This window comes from Panthera uncia, chromosome D1, assembly GCF_023721935.1.
Source record: "Panthera uncia isolate 11264 chromosome D1, Puncia_PCG_1.0, whole genome shotgun sequence".
NCBI classification, from domain to species: Eukaryota; Metazoa; Chordata; class Mammalia; order Carnivora; family Felidae; genus Panthera; species Panthera uncia.
This window is the reverse complement of record NC_064808.1, coordinates 94934751-94955209: the sequence shown is the minus strand read 5'-3', so window position 1 is coordinate 94955209 and position 20459 is coordinate 94934751. Positions and strand designations below refer to the sequence as shown.

Genomic DNA, 20459 nt, shown 5'->3' with positions numbered 1-20459 from the left:
TCTGGACCACATGTTCCATTTCTAACTTGTGGGTCCTACTGCTGAGAAAGGAGGGGGAATACCCAGCAGTGTCTGCCACAGCTTCCCTGCCTCATGGCACTGATCACTGCACTGAGATCAATTTCTTCTTCCTGGACTGCAGATTCCCTCAGTCAGGGGCTGTGTCTTTTAGGCACAGAGCCAGGTCCTTAATGTTTGTTCTACAAATAAATGATTCCGGCCGAACCATCTTATTTTGAATATTAGAGAAGTGAGGCATTAAAGAGTGAAGTGACCAGGGTCATCGAGTCCAGGTTCTGACCTAATTCAGGAAACTGCTTTACTGCAGACTGGGCAGGTGACCTCCACTGACCAAGCCCACTGCTGGGCACTTCCCACCTCTGCTGCTGGGCAGCTCCAGCCATCCAGGGCCCCTTCTGGGTGTGGAGCCGAGCCTGGCCTCCCTGGAACCCTCCTGTGGTCCCACGTTGCCCCCTACACCATGTGTCCACTTCCCATACCTTCCCCTGGCTCCAGGTGTTCCTGTGCCAGGCACGGATGCCTCCTGTGAGTCTTCACAGGACATGAACCTCCCTGAGGCTAAGAGCCCTGGGCAGGAAGGCAATCCACCTCTGTCCTGGGCTGTGTGGAAGAGAGCTGATGGCCCCCACACTTCTCCAGGACTCTGAAGGGCTCCAGCTCCAACATTTCCCCTTCACCTGAGATGGCTGCTGTCTCATGCAAAGACAGACGTGCTCTTTGCAGCCCGGAAGCTGCAAACACAGGGAGGGGATCGGGGTCACGCTGAGGAGGCTGGAGGATGCGGGTCACAGGTACTCTGGACGCCGTGTAGATTTATTGGTTGACCCGTGAGAGTCCCTGCGTCTCCTCATGGTGGCCTCCTTGCCCTTCCCGAGGGAGTTGCTAGATGTTGGAGGGACCTTTACACTGTGCCCTGTGCAGCTAGTCCTCTGTCTCAGTGGATGATCCAGTCAGAAATGGGTGTGTGTGGAAAGGAGCTTCTGTTGCTGTTGAGCAAGAAGAATCCAGATCCCAAGGTAGGGACTGACACGGCTGAGGGGGACATGGGAGAGGGGTGAGGAGAAGTAGGGAGGAGGTTGATGGGCTGGGGTCTGGGGCATGTGGGCAGGAACCAGGGCAGGCCCCGCCCTCTTTATAATTAGCCATGTCACCGGGGACGTCCCGCAGCCTCCTCAAGACCTTCTGACTTGCCCAGAGACGACCTGATGGCCGTTGTGGCCTGCCTCTGAGGGCCCAGATCTCCCCCAGCCCACAGCATGGTCTTTCTGGGTTGGCTTACGTTGTGAGGCCTGACGGCCCAGGCTTTAAGTCGTAGGGTTCCCTTTTGGGCCCCCCTGTTCCTCTCTTCTCTTTTCCTGCCTTCCTAGAGCCCCTGGTTCTCTGATGGCCTCTGTGGCTTCTTAAGCTAGCCTCACCCACTGCAGGCCTCAGGCTCTCCTCCCCCAAGCGTGGCTGCAGGGGGCAGCACCATCTCCCCAGGACCCTCTGCGTAGTGTGGCTGCTAAACTCCAGGGGAGCTGCTCCCGGGTGTGACAAAGGCCACATAGGAGGCTTCACACAGGTGCCAGGGGCTTGCGGTGTTGTCACAGTTGAGGCTTCACACCTGGCTCCTCAGTTCCTTCCAGAAAGCCCTTCCAGTGTTAACTCTTACCACCCCACGGGTGGCATTCAAACTCCCTTCCCCCACAAAGGCTCTTTTTATTTTCTTGGCATGGCGCTCAAAGCTCCCAGCAGGACTGAACAAGAGGCGCCTGTGTCCACTGGCGTCCTCTGGAGACCCCAGGCTGGCTGCACCATGCTGAGTGATGTGGGCCTCATGGTCGGTGATACACAGGCGGATCCCTCTCCCAACTCGCGGGCTTCTCTTGCCATCTTTTGGCACGGTCACTGCACGGGGCCACTGGCAAGGCACAGGCGTCGACAGGAGGTGTCAGGAAGAGTGGGAGCCGGGGGCATGAATTTAGATCCTGGGCCTTTAAGTAAAGGCTTAGAATCAGCCTCCACCGTGGGGAATACGAAACGAATAAGCCCCTGGATGGTCCCCACCGCCTTCCCCCAGATTTCCCGGGGCAAAGCCGGGAAGGCTCTCTGGGGGAACCCGGAACCACCTCGTGATCCTGTTGTAGCTCCCAGCACGAGGATGGCCACTGACGTTCACATTCTACTCACTGACTCCTAGGGGAGCGGGCCTGGGGAGAGATGGAGGGAGCAAAGCAGAGAAAGGCTGGAAGACAGATTCCAGAGGCTTGGTTTTATTGTACACTTTTCTTTTTCCTCAATGAGATACCATAAGCCGTGGTGGCACTACACACAGTCACAGGACGGGGCACAGCTGCCAGCTGGGGAGCTGGGTGTTGGGAAAAGCCATCTCTCGAGGCATGTCCCGCTCACGGGTCTCACTCCATGGGCTGCCTCAGACGCCCTTACCCCCCAGGTCCCCGAGAGGACAGGCCTGTGGGGCAGAGGGCCGTCTCAAGGCTTGGCCACCGGCCAGAAGGGGCTGGCACTGTCGGGGGAGGGAAGGAAGAGGCTCCCAAACGTGGGCCAAAGTCTGCTCCGCTCTGGGGCTCTACCTGGCCTGACTTACTGCCTGCGGGCCAGAGTTCTGGAAGCTCTTAGGAGCTTGGGCCAGGCTGGGAGGAGGCTTGTCCTCTGCCACCCTCTCAACTGCTGCTTGAGGTGGTGAGGGACAGCAGGCTCTCAGATTTAGTTTCATCAGGCAGAGAGGGCTGATGGACCCTCTCTTCTACCCCCTCTCCAACCCGCCAGTAGATGGCTCCCAGGCAGAATCTGCTTTTTCACGGGGCCGCACCAGGCCTGAGGCCCCTAGGGAACCTCGGCAGTTCCCTATGTGGAACTGCTTCCCGTATGTGGATGGCTTCTTGCTGTGGCAGAGGCCGCTCCTGGAGATGTTCCTTCTCTCCTCTTGTGAGGGGCCCCAGATGCTTGGTGGTGCCCTCACATCCGGGGTCTTCAGGCACCATCCCTGCCTGCTGGGGGATGTGCTAGGCCCAGATGCATCCCATCCTCCTCCTCATCCAGGTCTCTCCTGGGCCTCTGGTCCTGGTGGGCAAGGATGATCCCCCCCCCCCCCCCATCCCAGGGACTGGCATCCCTCCATCCTTCTACCCCTCCCATGCCCTCACTCTCCATCACATTCCCAACCCTGGCTTCCCTTTTCACAAACTCCTAAAGAAAAGGAAGGATAAACCAGACAGAAGCAACTCTGGAACAAAGAGTTAAAACAAAACAAAACAAAAAAAAAACAAGACAGCCAGTGGCGTGCGGAGAGGGTGTGAGCGGCAGTGGGCTGGGGAATGGGTAGACGATGGCATGCGGCACTGGGATTCCTTGTGAGGGGTAGGGTCCCCATTTCTCCCCAAGGTGTGTGAGGGATTGAGGGTAGGGGGTCAGCCAACTCCGAGAAGTAGGGTCTCTGGCCTGGGCCTTGTGGCTTCCTGCCCAGCCAGTCACAGGGAGATGAAGTCCATGGCCTGGAGGAGAGGCAGGGAGAGCAGAAGCAGCAAGAGCCACGAGGTGTTCTGGGCCAGCAGGCTTATGCCCTCACACTTGACCAGTTTGTCTGTGGGGAGAGAAGAGGGAGGAGGGGTAGGGCAGGAAAGAAGAGGCACCAGGATTCAGGCAGGCACAGGCCCTGAGAAGGGCACGTTCCCTTGGGGAGGCTGGTGTCAGGATGTCTTAGCCGGAACCAGGGCCCGTCTGCTCGACTAGAACCACCTGTCTTTCCCATTTGCAGGTTCCTGAGCTCTTGAACAAACATCATATCAGATCTTTATTAAGCATCATCAAAAGAAAACTATGGGTGAGGCAGCTAGTGTCATCCCTGTTTTCTAGGTGGGGAAGAGGAGGGCTGGGGAGGCCAAGTGATTTGCCCAGTCACGGTGGAAGTGTCCGCTCCACCACTCTGCCTGTCTCACCGTTCCCTCAGCCTTTCTCCCTATTCACACAGAGGACAGTGGTTCCCCAGGGCACCAGGCAGCAGTTGGGGGTAGGGGGAGAGAGGTTTCTGGGGCCCCTCTCCTCTTCGGCCCAGTCAAGGGGGACTGCCTTGCTGTCCTAGCCAACCCTTTCCTCCCTAGCCTCCCTCTCCCAGCTCACTTGGACTTGTTGGGAGCTCGCCTCACCTCTGAGCACAGAGACATTCTTGCTGGAGCTGGTGGTAGACTGGCCAGAGAGCTGGAGTTCACATGTGTACATCCCCTCGTCCTTGGTGGTGAAGCCGGATAAGTAGAGGACCTTGATGTTGTACTTGCTGGTGAAGTTGGTTCGGGAGCGGTATGAGTGCTCAGGCACCCCCATAGTGCCAAAGATCACGTGCTTCTTCTTCTCACGGGTTATGCTGAACTCATACTGGATGGGGGAGGTGGTGGAGTTCTCGTGGCGGCAGTCCAGACGGAGGCTCTGGTCCACCAGGCAGGCTGTCAGGCTGGTCACCTTCTGCCCACGGGCTACCTGCAAGACTGGCACCGGCAGTGCCCACATCCAAGTGGGGGGGCCCTGCAGAGCAGGGGGCCTCCCACCCACGTTAACAGTAGAGAATGGCATGGCCAGGGAGGGCACAAGGGTCTGTTCTTTGGGCACCCTTCCCCACCCCAGAGGTCCCCGAGGGCCAGTTCAACCTCCCCGTTGCAGACTCAGCCCCCCTCCCTCGTCTTCTTTAGTCCTGGGTGTTCCAGGGGCAGGAGATCTTGGGGAGCTGATGTAGGTTCCTGTTTTCCATTTGGAGATTCCACCTCAGTGTGGGGCAGACTCAGTGGACTGCTTTTCCAAAAGCCACCTCAAGCAGGCAGAAGATCAGCTAGGCTGCTCAGCTGATTTAGGGATGAAAAAGAGCCCTCTCTCCCTTTGTCACCTCCTCCCTCTGAGGTTGGCAGGAAGAAGCTCGCTCCTCTGAAGGGAAGGAAGCCAGCGTGCTTTGAATCCCAATCCCAGCCCTGCCCCTTGCCCAGTACCTGTCAGCAAAACAGCGATGCCGATGGTGGGGTTCATGGTGCAGAGAGCTCAGTCCTCGATCTGGGGGTGGGATAGGATGGGTATCAGCCAAGAGGTGGGGTAGGTGTGCCCACACTTGCTGCTCGGGCTGGAGGGCCTCTGCCATGATGGCCCTGGCAGCCATGGAAGCTGCTCTCCATGGTTGTCCCGTCCCACTTACTAGTGAATGTGACACTGCCACTAGGTGCTTTCCCCCCTCCAGGAAAGCAAGGGGAAGGGTGGACACACCCTATAATGGTGTGTGTCTGCTGAACTCTTTGGGTAAGTGACTTTTACCGTCTCCTTTTCCCTTCAGGAAGGCAAAGTAGACGTATCACAACATTTACCACCTTAATCATTTTTAAGTGTCCAGTTCAGCAGTGTTAAGTTCACTCGCATTGTGGTGCAATCCCCAGAACTCTTTTTATTTTGCGGCACTAAAACTCTACCCATTCCACAAAAACTCCCCATTCAGGGGCTTTCTGTTTCTTGTTCAGGAGAAAACCCCCAGTGCCCAAACAGTTCCTGGCATATAACAGATGCTCAAAAGATACTGAACGAATGAAAGAATCAGCTTTAGATACCTACAGCGTGGTGATGGGTTTAGGAAAAATGATAAACCTCTGGCACTGAGGACTGCTCCATAGTAAGTGACCCACAAACATTAATTTCCTTCCTCTGAAAGGACTGTGTGGCTAACGTGCTTCCAGATAGGACTGTACCTGGCACACAGCTAAGGGTGTTCCCGAATGTCTGTAAGGGAAAGCGACTGTGCTCTCTGATTGCATATGTTCTCTGATTGCAGGATGTTTCCAAAATGTCCAGCCCTCTGGGCATGTCTCTTGAGCCCTGCTACAGTAGACTCCCTGCCTGGGCTCTGTGCCTTGTCTTTTTCCGAAGCCTACTCTGGACCAATATCCCAGCGTCCACACGGGGCAGATAGCTTGGCCTGTCCGCATCAGGGCTCACCAGGGAGAGGCCACGGGAGTGGCCTGCGCAGGGGGATGGGGGGGGGGGTACGACTGCCCTGGTGCCTGTGCCCAGGTGCACCGCCAGTCGAATCCCAGGGTCCCTGGCGCTCAGCCCTGAGGCTGGGGGAGGCTGAGGTCCCGGGAAGCCTGAACCTGCAGTCCCTACCCCGTCGGACTTGTAACTGAGAGGTGCCTTGGGGAAGAAAGGGGGTCGGCATCTGGCTTTGACTCAGACATTTGAGTTACGGAGGAGGGACGTGAGCTTGAGATCTAGGAGGGAAAGGGGAAGCCTCGGCTAGAGGGCCAGAGCGGGGAAGAAATGGAGCTGGGGCTGGAGGAGGGCTGGAGAGCCAGAGGGGGGTGGTTACCGAGCGGTAGGGGAGGCACAGATGTTTTCATTTCCCCTGCTCTGTGTCCCTGCAGCCCGGAGCCCAGAGAAGTTCTGCGCTCCCACCCTCTCCAGCCGCCGTTTGACTAGCCCCATCCTCATTCCGTTTCTGAATTTCACTCGGCTCCTCTCCCAATTGAGGTTCCCCCCTTCCCCCTCTCACCCTTTCTCAGTTCTCCCCTCCCCCCCGTCCGCCCGCCTTCCAGTCCCCGCCCGCAGCACTGCGGTTCCCCGGTCCTTTGACGCCCCGCACCCAGCCCTCCGCGAGGTCGCAGGGCAGAGATTCCCTCCAGCCGGCGGTCGTCCGTCCTCTCGCCGCAGTTTCACCGCCCCCACCTCACGCCTTGGCGAGCTCGGTTTGGGGACGTCTGTGTGGAGAGCAGAACCCAAGGCTGGCTGTCCTTGGCGCCCTTCCTCCAGGTTCTCCTCCTGCGCCCCAGCCCCAGACAGCCGCCCCTTCAGCGGGTGAGAGCCCGGGAGCTCCTACCGCAGAAGGCAGGGTGCGGCCCGGCCCCTGGCCTGCAGCGAGCAGCTGCGTCCCGCTCTCCCCTGCCTGGGAAGCCGACCCCTCCCCGAGCACCGCGGAGCTCCCCGCCGGGGCGCCCCCGAACCTTTTCCCGAAGCCTCGGGTCGGGAGGGCCTCTCCCAGCGCCCCGGGCGCCGCCCTGGCTCCTGCTCCCACCTGGGCTCCCGTCCTCTGCTGCTGCAGCCTCCCCCGGACGCACCGCCGCCTCCAGTTGCAGCACCCTGCCGGCGCCCGCAGTTTTCACCCGGGGTGGGAGTGGAGGAGCGGGGAGGGCCCGGGACTCGGCCAATCAGAGCCCGAGTGGGGAGGGGGGGGGGGAGCGAGGAAGGATGGCAGAGGGCGGAGGAGGTAGCCTGGTATAGATGTGAGAGAGTGGCCGTCTGCCGCAGAAGGGGGACCTCACCCTGTGGCCGGCAGGCCAGGCCAGGGACAAGAGGGTTCAGGACCCCGGGGATCAGGGTGGGGCAGCGCAAGGAACACTAGGCGCTCCCCAGAACCCCGAAATGATTGCTCCCCTTTTAAGGCTTTAACCCTTTCTTCCGACCGACCGAGGCTTCAGAAGCCTGTGGGAAAACCAACGGGTAAGGGGTGGAGGAGGCAGGCCAGCCACCCGCCCCTTTGGTCAGTGCCCACGCCTCCTCCTGCCTCCTCCTTTCCTTCTCGGCTGGAGCCCATCTCCCTGGAGCCTCCAGTGAGAAGTTTTGGAGTTGGAATATTCCAGGCTTTCTCCAAAGGAAGATGGCGGGGTGTTTTTCCACATTGGAGCAGCTCTTCAGAAGCAAGGCAGGCACTGCGTCCTGCGGGTCCTTCCTGATCCTGAGCCCTGCCCCACCCCCTCCTCCATCCTAGAACACCTAACCCTTTCGGGGGCTTTCTGCTCTGGGGCACTCAGTCTCCCTCTACTCCTGGGCTGGCACCTCCCAGGGCAGATAGCCAGAAGGTTCTTCTCGATTTCATATAGTCCTCCTGATCCTAGGCATCCCCCGCCCCCCACCGCCCCCTGCGTAGTGAGTAACTGCTTGCTTGGTCTTCAGACAGGGGCAGGAGTACTGTTTTCTGCCAGACATTGTGCTGGCCACATGACATCCCTGGCTGTGCTGACCTCACAACGATATGTGGGGTTCGTCCCATCCCACTCTCAGTCCTATTTCGTGGAGTGGGAGAGCTGACCAGCCCACCTGAGCTGTGAGTGGAACCCTCGGTCCTCAGTGCTGAGCCACTCAGCTGCTGTGTCTCAGCCCAGTGGGACGAGACAATGTGGAACTGTGGGGGAAGGGGAGAAGACAGGACTGCTAGAAAGGAATGGAGGAAACTAGGCTTTTGATTCCCTGGGGCATCCACCCTAGCTCAATCAATTTCAAGTCACCAGAAGCCCTCGGATCTTTTTTTCTTTTTTTTTTTTTTTTTGGTGGCCAGTGCCAATGATTTGTCGCTCCCACCCACAGGTGAGGTGAATTTTTTTGAATGAAGGTTTATTTGTTTGATTTGCATCTTCATGGCCTTTTTGTGAATTCTGGTTGGGACATCCTGTAGGCTGGCCCTGCCTCCCGGCCATCTGCCTGCCCCTTCTCCTATTTCTTCATAGCAGTCAGCCCTGGCACCTTAACTGCAGTTTCCATTACTGCAGTAGCACTGTTGGAAGTCATCCCTGGGCTGGCAAGTGGGAGATTTACTTCCCTCTGCCTCCCTGGGAGGTTAGGTGGCCTCCTAGTACTGAGCATGATGGAACCTTCCAACTGCAAGGAGCTTTGAGGATGGTCCAGTGTAGGGGGTAATTCACTGTGGTAAATAGCAGAAGCTCTGGGGGCATTTTATGAAAAATGCAGTCGTCCCTGCCCACCTGGGGTCTCCCTAGTCCAGTATTCCTGCTGCCTGTGTCTGCACTTTTCACAGGCTCCCCAGGGTCTGGGAACTGCAGAACCCTGGCCTAATAAGATCATCCCTCTTCATAGATCAGGCAGTCTGGCTTCTCATTGTCTGTAGGATAATTTTTAAGGGCCTGGGTGTCCTGGCTGTCAGCCTTCACCACCATTTCATCTTGTCCATTTATCTTCCAGAAATGCTGGCCTCCTCCCTGTCACTCCCTGCATTGTGTTCTTTTTTCGCCTAACAGCTTTCTGATTCTTAGTCCAGGGACCTTTCCTATCAGAGCACAGTTGCTTTAGGCTGGGGCCTATCCCTCTTCTCTCTCTCTCTCTCTCTCTCTCATACACACACACACACACACACACACACGTACACACACACACATACACACACAGGTGGGACTGGAGACTGTTCCTTTTTTGGCAGAACATGGGGATACCCAGAGGCATTTTAACTACAGAAGCTATCAGGGCTCTGGCTGGACGAGACCCTGGATGCTCTTCCCCACGCTGTGGCCGAGTCTCTGAGTGTTGTTGGATGGAAAGCTTTGCTGTGCTATTTTGATGAGGTTATGAGGACCTGGCCTCCTTTCTGGGTCCCCAAGCACTTTACCTCGGGAAGGGGAGGGGAGTGTGGACTCCAGAGGGTATGGCAGTTGTGTGTTTGCTAAAGCAAGATCTCTGGCTGATTGGAATTGATGGTTCACATGAGATAATCTGGGGGCAGGGATGGACCAGATGGTGAAGGGGAGATTTAAAAACTCCCACTTGCTGGGTACTCGGGTGGTTCAGTTGTTTAAGCATCCGACTCTTATTTTGGCTCAGGTCACGCTCTCATGGTTCGTGGGATCGAGCCCCGCGTTGGGCTCTGCACTGGCAGTGCAGAGCCTGCTTGAGATTCTCTCTGTCTCTCTCTCTGTGTCCCTCCCCCACTCACATGTGTGTGGTTTCTCTCTCAAAATAAACATTTAAAAAAGATTATAAAATAAATAAACTTAAAAAGAAAAAAAGAGGTCCTCCTATTTGCTAATGGGACAGGATCAGGGTGCTGAAAGCAGGAAGGGTTTAGAAGAATCCACCCAAAGCAAGATTTCCTGACAGCCTGTGGTTGCCCTATTGGTTCCTTAGAACTGACTCTCGCATCATCTCTGGTTGCTCTAGCTAGAGACACGCGGGGTGAAAACTCCTCTAAAAATGCATATTCCTTTAGGGTGACCATAGGACTCCAGCCATTCACTCTTCTTCTTCACCCATTTCGTCAGATCGGGTTTATAGAATCACACAGGTGACAGAAGCTGTTCTATCATTTTATAGCTGGAAACAGGTCCAAGAGGATAATGATTTGTCAAAGGACTGACAAATACTTTGGAGCACTGCCAGGACTAGTTATATCCTAGATCTCCTGACTCCACACACAGTGGTCTCCACTGGCCCTGGGGTGGGACTTCAGACTTCTACTAGACTGATTTCTCTGGTCCATGGTGAAATAAGAAAAACGAGGACAGTGTGGGACGCTCTAACATAGCCATCAGGTTGCCACCTTCTTCTGATCACCGCCTCCTCACCGTGTTGATGAGGGAGGGATTTTCACCCTTGGGTTCCAGAGATGGCTGAACGCATGGCACCTGACACCAGACAGGTGAGATCGACAGTAGGTTATTGGTCATGTATGCTCACAGCCCAGAGGAGGACCCTGCACACAGGAGTTGCACAGCGGAGTGAACAGCCAGGAGCAGTGGGAGGCAGGCTTTGTTGGCTAAACGGCGGGATGCCCGTTTCCAGCCGGAGGATTTGGTTGGCTTGTTGACTAATTCTGTGGGCTGGCATGGAACTGAAGCCCGCTGCTTAGGGACAATCAGGAACCATGCCTAGTCCCCATGATAAAGAGGGTCGATTGGCTAGGGGAACTCCTTAGCAGGAGCCAAGCTGGAAGAAGGACTTGTGGCTAGATGCTCCAAATTTTATCAGATGTCAAGACAGCACATACTGTTGAGTCCCAATTTGGGGTTACTTGAGGTCTTATCACACATAATTGCCCTTCCTTGGGAAGGCCTACGCTTTCCTTCTAAGGTTATGCCTTTCTGCTTCTTTGGAGTGATGGCGGTGGGTAGCATGTGTGTTTTTAATGCCCAAAGGCAAGAAGGGAAATTTGGTAACTTTGTGTTGATCTGCAAATTTCTTTGGAACCATGACTGGTCTCCGAAATTCAAACATTTTGGAATCAAGTGCTCTACTCTGCGCGGCCTCTCCTAATCTCTAGTTGAGGTGAACTCTCCAAGTGAGGTCACTTTCTGAAGTTCATGTTTGGTTGGAGAGTATGACAAAAAATGAAAGTTAGCTCTTAGAACACAGGGAAGAGGGCAAGAGGACAAAGCACCATGGAGGTATAATTTTCAACATTTATTTAAAAATCTTTGGGGCACCTGGGTGGCTCAGTCGGTTGAGTCTGACTTCGGCTCAGGTCATGATCTCACGGTTTGTGGGTTTGAGCCCCGTGTCGGGCTCTGGGCTGACAGCTCGGAGCCTGGAGCCTGCTTCGGCTTCTGTGTCTCCCTCTCTATCTGCTCCTCCCTTGCTCGCACCGTGTCTCTCTCTGTCTTTCAAAAATGAATAAACATCAAAAAAAAAAAAATAAAAAAAAAGACTTTTATTCATGGATATATGATTAAATAACATTATTCTGGGCACACTGTTCTAGGCATGGGGCTAGACCCTGGAATTACAAAGATCAACAGAGCACAATCTCTGCCTTCAAAGGGCTGTCCAATGGGGGAGACAGAAATGGTATAGAGATAATTAGAAAACAGTAGGGTAAAGGCAAAGGTAGAGATGTGCACAGAGTATTGTGGGACCCCAAAGGAGGGGCAAGTGACCACCCAGTCTGTCAGAGAGGCTTTCTTGGAGGAGAAACATGAATTGAGTCTTTAAGGGTGAATGGGAGTGCCCAGGTGTGGTGGGTTGTTACATTAACAGTCTCCAGTGAATCATGCGTCCTGGTACCCATGCCCTTTGTGTGATTCCCTTCCACATTTGTTCTGGGCTTGGCCATGTGCCTTGTTTTGGCCAATGGGCCATCAGCAAATGAGATGCAAACAGAAGCTTGGTAAGTGCTTGTATGTTGAGACTTGCCTTCTTGGAATTCAGTTGCCATGTGAGGAAGTTGGAGCTAGCCGTGTGGAGAACCGAGGTGCCTCAGTAGCCCCCAGTTGACTGCCACATGGTCATAAAAGCATGTGCGATCACACAAGCATGTGTAATTCCTACTGATGCCACATAGAACAGAAATAAAGCATCCCAGATAAGCCTACTAAGCTGGTTCTAAAACCTGGATACAAATTCTGATATTGCTTCATCAAGAAGTAAAGTCTGTGTCTCCCCCTCTTGAATCTTAATGGGGATGTAACTGCTTTAGCCAATAGAATATGGCAGAAGTGATGCTAAAAGACTTTTGAATTTACATCTTAAAAGACCTTATAGCTTTTACTTTGTTTGCTAGAATACTCACTTTTAGGGCCTCGGTATAAAATGTCTGAGTATCCTGAGGCCATGCTGTAAGGAAGCCCTTGTCACATGGGGAGGCATTGTGTAGACACTTTGGTAGGCAGTCCTGGGTGAATTTAGCTTTCAGAGTCATTTCAGCCCAGACTCCAGACATGTAAATAAAGAAGCGTCCAGATAATCTCAGCCCCAAAGCTGTTTGAGTTGTCCACCCAGCTGCTCAGATTTTCAAGTAGAGGCCCCAGATGTTGTGGGACAGAGACAAGTCTGAATCCCTAACCACGGAATTCATGAGTTTAACAAAATAGTGGTTGTGTTAAGCTATTGTTTTAGGTGGTTTGTCATGTAATGATAGACATCTGATACATATATGGGTGCCCAGAAGTGTGATGCTACCTTAAAACACTGAACAGATGGCATTTGGAACAGGGAGATGGGTGAAGGCTTGAAGGACAGGCAATAAGAATTGTGAATGTACTGGCAAGGGAGCTGGAAACCGCTTGGACCAAGGGTGACCAGTGTTCTATAGTGCTGTGGCCACTGGCAGAAAGTGTGCCTAATGAATTTGTGGGTTTGGCTTAAGAGATATGGAGATGGAATGTTAAAAGTGCCATCCAGGTGCTTCCAGCTGGCATGTCAGGTGTTTTAAGGGAGAGATCAGCTAAATAAGGATCTGTCCAGTTTGCTGGGTTGGAAAAGAAAAGTAGTTCTCATTTTCAGTCTCTCCAGCAGGCGACAGATTTCCAAAGTAAGAATTGGCCTAAAGGTAAAGATGAAATCAAGGGTATGATCGTAGAACCTGTTAACACCCCAAGAGGATTTAAGGTGGTGTCTAGTAGACCTTCTCAGTTAAACAAAAGGGTTCCTAAGAATATTAAAGACGTTGTTCCATAGCTGAAGTAGAGTCTTCTTGAAAGTAACTATGTATGTGGCTTTTGGTGCAAGAAGTGAACCCAATAATACTCATAGAAAATCCATAAAGTTTTGAAGAGTACTGTTTTGGAAGAAACTCTATTAGTTTGGGCTAACATGAACAGAAATAGTTTAAAAAAGGGAAAGGAGGACTTTGGGCCCCCAACTTTCTATGGGCAGTAAGCTGGCCAATAGTCACAAGGGATTTTTCTTATGGAAAAGAAAATCCTCTCAGAGGGTAGATCCAGGAGCCTAGCGGGTATAACTAGAAGCCAAGGAGAACTGGACTTTATTCAAGTAACATCCCTGCTTCCAAAGGAGGGGGGTCCTGATAACAGAACCTGGCTGGATTTCAGAATTGCTTTGAATCAGTGATTGCTATGTGCCTCCCATTTCTCTTTTAATGGGAATATCTATTGAGGCTATTCTATGCCTGCTTCACAGTTGTGTGTTGGGCACATGGAGGGCAGATGTCTTGTCTTGCTAGTTCACAGGTCTGTCAATCAAGAGGAGCCACACCTGAGGAGTTGTACCCCAGGAGGCTCAGCTACATCCAGACTTGCTTCACATTGTGAGATCATAGACTTTGAGCCTGGTGTCATGATTGAATACTATTTTGGGTGTTTTGGGAAGGATGAGTATATCTCACATGTGGGGAGGCTGTGCATTGGTAGGGGTAGAGGGCAGACTGGTAGGTTGCTCTGTTAATGTCCCCCCAGTGAGTCACACCTCTTCCACATTGATTCTGGGCTCAGCCATATGACATGCTTTGGTCAACGGAACTTCAGCAAATGTGATGCAGGCAGAGACTTCCTAAGTGCTTGCTCATTAGGGCTTGCTTCTTGGAGAACCCAACTGCCACATGAGGAACCCAGACTAGCCAAGGGGAGAAGCCTGAATTGAGATGCTCCAGCTGGCAGCCTCACCCAATGACTAGACACTGTGTGAGTTCCTCTTGGAGCATCCAGCCCCAGTGCACCTGTCAGCTGACCATAGTGCATGGGTGAGCCCAGCCAACTCAGTTTGGAGCATATCTACGCACTGTTCCAGCTGATCTGTAACCAAACTGATGATTCACAGAATAGTGGTTGCCTTTAGTTACTAGTCTGAGTGGTTTGATATACAGCAATAGATAACAAATGAACCAGATGAAGAGAAGGAAGGGCATTAAGACAGAGGGGATGGTACGAGCAAAGGCATAGAGACAAAGCAAAGCAAAGTGGGTATGCGAAAATGCAGGCAGTTTGGGGTTGTCTGAGACAGTGCATGTTGAGAGGGAACATTGGAGAAATGGGGAAGAGCCAGCCGAGGAAGCCCTTGTGTCTTTGGGCATGGGTGATGGGGAGTCAACAGTGGTCTACAGAAGGGTACAGATAGATGCATTCTTTAGAAAAATTACTCTAGGGACAGAATAGGGGATGAACAGAGGGCCATGTAGACCCTCTCCTGGCCAGGTGGTTTTTTACTCTTTTACTATGTTCAGAGCAGTGTTAGGGAGGACACCTTGGGAAACAAGGTGGTATGATAGACACTGCCTTGAGGTCAGGGTCAGTGTCTGTCTTGTTTACTGCTATATCTTTGGGACCTCCAGGTCCCAGCACAGTCGCTTCTCAATTGTATGTATGTATGTATGTATTTGAAGTATAGTTGACATACAATATATATTTTTTGGTCATGTTTTCTAAATTTATTTTTGAGAGACAGAGACAGAGCACAATTCAGGGAGGAGCAGAGAGAGAGGGAGACACAGAATCCGAGGCAAGCTCCAGGCTCTGAGCTGTCAGCACAGAGCCCGACGCGGGGCTTGAACTCACAAACTGTGAAGATCATGACCCGAGCTGAAGTCAGACGCTTAACCGACTGAGCCACCCAGGCGCCCCCAAACAATATATACTTTTTAAGTTTTTATTTAAATTCGTTAGTTAATGTAGAGTATAATACTAATTTCAGGTGTATGACAGTGATCCGACAATCACATTAAGAAATGCTCACCATAGTGAGTGTAGTTACCCTCTGTCACCATATGAAGGTATTAACCATATTGTTGACTATGTTCCCTATGCTGCACTTTTCATCCATGTGACTTATTTATCTTACAATTGGAAGTTTGTATCTCTTAATCCCCTTCACTTATTTTGCCCATTTCCTTACCCCCTCTCCTCTGGCAGCCACCAATTTGTTCTCTGTATTTTTAAGTCTGTTTCTGGTTTTTTTTTTTTGTTTGTTTTTTTAGATTCCACATGTAGATGAAATCATACATTTGTCTTTCTCTGTCTGACTCATTTCACTTAGCATAATGCCATCCATGTTTCATTCTATTTTGTGGCTGAGTAATATTCCATTGTGAATATATGCCACATCGTCATCCAAGGATCTATCAATGAGCATACAGATTGCTTCCAGATCTTGGCTGTTGTAAAGCTGCATTAAGCAGAGGGGTACATACATTTTTTCACGTTGGTGTTTTCATTTTCTTTGGGTGAATACCCAGAAATGGCATTGCTGGATCATATGGTAGTTCTGTTTTTGAGGAATCCCCTATACTATTTCCCATAGTGGCTGCACCAATTTACATTTCCACCAACAGCACGCAAGGCCTCCCTTTTCTCCACATGCTCACCAACACTTGTTATTTCTTGTCTTTTTGATCTAGCCATTGCTGACTGGTGTGGGGTGATCTCATTGTGGTTTTGATTTGCATTTCCCTTATGGTTAGTGATGTTGAACGTCTTTTTCGTATGTCTTTTGGCCATCACGTATCTTGTTTGGAAAAATGTTCAGGTTCTCTGCCCATTTTTTATTTATTTAAAAAAAATTTAATGCTTATTTATTTTTGAGAGAGAGAGAGAGAGCACGAGCAAGCAGGGGAGGGGCAGAGAGAGAGGGAGACACAGAATCCGGAGCAGGCTCCAGGCTTGGAGCTGTCAGCACAGAGCCAGATGTGGGGCTTGAACTCACAAACTGCGAGATCATGACCTGAGCCCAAGTCAGATGCTTAACCGACTGAGCCACCCAGGTGCCCCTCTGCCCATTTTTAAAATAACATTGTTTTTGTTTGTTTTTGGAGGTGAGTTGTATGAATTCTTTATATGTTTTAGATATTAACTCCTTATCAGATATATCATTTGCAAATATGTCTCCCGTTCAGTAGGTTGCCGTTTCATTTTGATGTATCTGTTTTTCTGCCAGTACTGTACTGTTTGGGTTTCTAAAGCTTTGTAATAAAGTTTGAAATCTGAGATTGTGATGTCTCCAGCTTTGTTCTTTCTTCCTCAATATTGCTTTGGCCACTCAAGGGTCTTTTGTGGTTCTGCACAAATTTTAGGAGTTTTTTGTTCTAGTTCTGTGAAAAATACTGCTGGTGTTTTGATAGGCATTGCATTGCACGTCATTCTTGCACAGGGACCATGCTAATTTTCTCTGTATTGTTCCAGTTTTAGCATATGTGCTGCCGAAGCGAACGCTGATAGAGATCACGTTGAATCTGTAAATTGCTTTGGGTCGTATGAACATTTTCACAATATTAATTCTTTCAATTCCTGAACAGGGCATATCTTTCCATTTATTTGTGTCATCTTCAATTTCTTTCACCAGTATCTTACAGTTTTCAGAAGTATAGGTCTTTCACCTCCTCGGTTAAGTTTATTCCTAGATAACTTATTCTTTGTGATGCAATTGTAAATGGGATTGTTTTCTTAATTTCTGTTTCTGCTAGTTCATTATTAGTGTGTAGAGACACAACAGATTTCTGTATGTTAATTTTGTATCCTGCAGCTTTACTGAACTTGTTTATTAGTGCTAACAGATTTTTCTTTGTTGTTGTTTTTTGGTGGCGCCTTCAGGGTTTTCTATATACAGTATCAGTCTGCAAATAGTGACAGTTTTACTTCTTCCTTATTAATTTGGAAGCCTTTTATTTCTTTTTCTTGTCTGATTGCTATAACTAGGACTTCCAATACTATGTTGAATACAAATAGTCAAAGTCCTTGTCTTGTTCTTGATCTTAGAGAAAAAGCTTTCAGCTTTTCACCACTGAGTATGATGTTAGCTGTGATTTTGTCATACATGGCCTTTATTAAGTTGAGGTATGTTCCTTCTTTAAAAAAATTTTTTTAATGTTTGTTTATTTTTTGGGGGGGGTCGTGTGCGTGAGCGGGGGAGAGGTAGAGAGAGAGGGAGACGCATAATCTGAAGCAGGCTCCAGACTCTGAGCTGTCAGCACAGAGCCCGATGTGGAGATTGAACTCATGAACCATGAGATCATGACCTGAGCCAAAGTCATACACTTAACCGACTGAGCCACCCAGGTGCCCCAAGGTATGTTCCTTTTATACCCACTTTGTTGAGAGTTTTTATCATGAATGAATATTGACTTTTTTTAAATGCTCTTTCTGTATCTATTGAGATGATCATATGATTTTTATTCTTCATTTTCTTCATAGGGTATATCATGTTGATTGATTATGGTTATTGAACCATCCTTGAATCCCTGGAATAAGTTCCACATGATTGTGGTGAATCATCCTTTTAATGTATTGTTGAATTCAGTTTGCTAATATTTTGTTAAGGATTTTTGCATCTGTGTGTTCATCAGGAATATTGGCCTCTTTTCTTCTTTTCTTTTTCTTTTCCCTATCTTTCTTTTTCTTTCTTTCTTTCTTTCTTTCTTTCTTTCTTTCTTTCTTTCTTTCTTGTCTTTGATTTTGGTATTAACGTAATGCTGGGCTCATAGAAATTTGGAATTTCTCTTTTTTCCTGATTCAGCCTTGGGAGACAGCTTCTAGGAATTTATCTGTTTCTTCTGGGTTTCCAATTTGATGGTGTATAACTTTTCATAGTAGTTTCTTATAGTCCTTTGTATTTATGTGGTGTCAGTTGAAATTTATCTTTCATTTCTGATTTTATTTATTTGAGTTCTCTCTCTCTTTTGATGAGTTTGGTTAAAGGTTAGTCCATTTTGTTTATCTTTTTAAAAATCCAGCTCTTAGTTTCATTGATTTTTTTTTTTTTTGGTCTCTATTTTATTTATGTCTACTCTGATCTTTATTATTTCCTTCCTTCTGCTAACCTTGGACTTTGTTTGTTGTTCATTTTATAGTTCCTTTAGGTGTAAGGTTAGATCGTTTATTTGAGATTTTTCTTATTTCTTGAGATAGACCCATATCACTGTAAACTTCCCACTTAGAACTGCTTTTGCTGAGCTGACAGCACAGAGCCTGACACAGGGTTTGAACTCGTGAACTGTGAGATCATGACCTGAGTTGAAGTCAGATGCTCAACTGACTGAGCCACTCAGGTGCCCCTACAGTTTTTGTTTTAAGGTCTGTTTTGTCTAACATAAATGTTGCTACCCCAGCTTTTTTTTTTCACTTTCATTTACATGGAATATCTTTTTCTCATCCCTTCACTTTCAGTCTTCATGTATCTTAAAGCCTGAAGTGAGTATCTTATAGGCAGCATACAGACGACTCTTATTGTTTTAAATCCATTCAGTCACCCTGTGTCTTTTGATTGGAACATTTAGTCCATTTGTATTTAAAGTAATTTTTGATAGGTATGTACTTATTGCCATTATGTTAATTGTTTTCTGTGTGTGTGTGTGTGTGTGTGTGTGTGTGTGTGTTTGTAATTCTCTGTACCTCTTCTCTCTCTTGCTCTCCTCCATTCTGATTTGATGAGTTTCTTTAGTGTTATGCTTAGATATCTATCTCTGCTTTTTTGTGTATCTTTTATAGGTTTTTGGCTTGTGGTTACCATGAGGTTTGTATATAATATCCTGTGTATATAGCAGTCTATTTTAAATTGACAATCATTTAAGTTCAAATACATTCTCAAAGCATTGCATTTTTACTCGATGTATCAATGTATATGACATCGTATTTTATATCTTTTTATTTTTATGTACCTTTAATTATTGTAGATATAATTTATTTCACTACTTTTGTCTTTTAACCTCTGTACCAGCTTTATAGGTGATTGATCTACTACCTTTACTATATGCTTACTTTTGTCGGTGAATTTTTTTCCTTTCATAATTTTCTTTTAGTTATGGCCTTTTTTCTTCTCCTTAAAGAAGTCCTTTTAACATTTCTTTTTTTTAATGTTTATTTATTTTTGAGACAGAGAGAGACAGAGCATGAACGGGGGAGGGTCAGAGAGAGAGGGAGACACAGAATCGGAAACAGGCTCCAGGCTCCGAGCTGTCAGCACAGAGCCCAATGCGGGGCTCAAACTCATGGACCGCAACATCACGACCTGAGTTGAAGTCGGATGCTTAACCGACTGAGCCACCGAGGTGCCCTGTTTTAACATTTAAGGGTGGTTTGGTGGGGTGATCTTTTTAAGTTTTTGTTTGTCTGGGACACTCTTTCTCTCTCCTTCAACTCTGAATGATAATCTTGACAGGTGGAGTATTCTTGGTTGTAGGTTTTTTCCTCTCAGCACTTTGAATATATCCTGCCACTCTCTTCTGACCTGTAAGGTTTCTGCTGAGAAATAAGCTGATAGCTTTATGGGATTTCCTTTATATGTAAGTAGTGGCTTTTCTCCTGCTGCTTTTAAGATTCTTTATCTTGGATTATTGACATTTTAATTATTCAATACATATTTTTGAGTGAGTATGAAAAATAAGAACAATCAAGTATTATAGGTGCTGCCTACAAGGGAAAAAAAAGGAAGGATTCCAAGGAGAGCTTGGGAGAAAGCAGTGGTTGTTTTTCTGGAAAGAAGAAGAAAGGCACTCTCCACAGAGGGATTCTCAGAAGCAAAGTCATGGAGGAAGGAAGTGTGTCTGGGGAACTGCATATTCTGAAGTTCTGTGTGGCTCAAGCATGGAATGGGAGGAGGGGTGGTACCTGAGATGTGGTTGGGGAAGGAAAAGGAGCCAGATCACAAGAGACTGGATCTGCAAGGCTAAAGATGTTAGATTTTATCCAATAAGCAGTGGAGAACCATGGAAATCTCTAAAGCAGAGTGGAAGTGTGATGAGACTGCACTTGTTTTTTCACATTTATTTATTTATTTATTTATTTATTTATTTATTTATTTATGAGACAGAGAGACAGAGCACTGGTCAGGGAGGGATATAGAGAGAGTGAGACAGAATCCGAAGCAGGCTCCAGGCTCCGAGCTGTCAGCACAGAGCCCGACGCGGGGCTCGAACTCACAAACCGCGAGATCATGACCTGAGCCGAAGTCGGACACTTAACCGACCGAGCCACCCAGGCGCCCCGAGACTTGCACTTTGGAGAGGTGAATGGAAGTCAGGGCAATGGTGTGGGATTGGA

General features: G+C 49.2%; 1 protein-coding gene and 1 pseudogene across 2 annotated transcripts; both read right to left on the bottom strand.

Moving 5' to 3' along the window:
* Positions 1 to 2257: 2257 nt before the first annotated feature.
* On the bottom strand, positions 2258 to 7122 carry THY1 (Thy-1 cell surface antigen). 2 transcript variants are annotated; one of them, XM_049611822.1, is made up of 4 exons: positions 7055 to 7122; positions 4995 to 5055; positions 4167 to 4502; positions 2258 to 3604 (listed from the first exon to the last, which is right to left on the bottom strand). In XM_049611822.1, the coding sequence occupies exons 2-4, from the start codon at positions 5029 to 5031 to the stop codon at positions 3492 to 3494; spliced, it is 486 nt and encodes a 161-aa protein (XP_049467779.1). In that variant the 5' UTR covers positions 5032 to 5055; positions 7055 to 7122; the 3' UTR covers positions 2258 to 3491. The 2 variants fall into 2 exon arrangements, with proteins under 2 accessions (XP_049467779.1, XP_049467788.1); XM_049611831.1 differs by having other exon boundaries at positions 6984 to 7065.
* Positions 7123 to 16521: 9399 nt separating this feature from the next.
* On the bottom strand, positions 16522 to 16635 carry LOC125917351 (uncharacterized; annotated as a pseudogene).
* Between the last annotated feature and the right edge of the window lie 3824 nt (positions 16636 to 20459).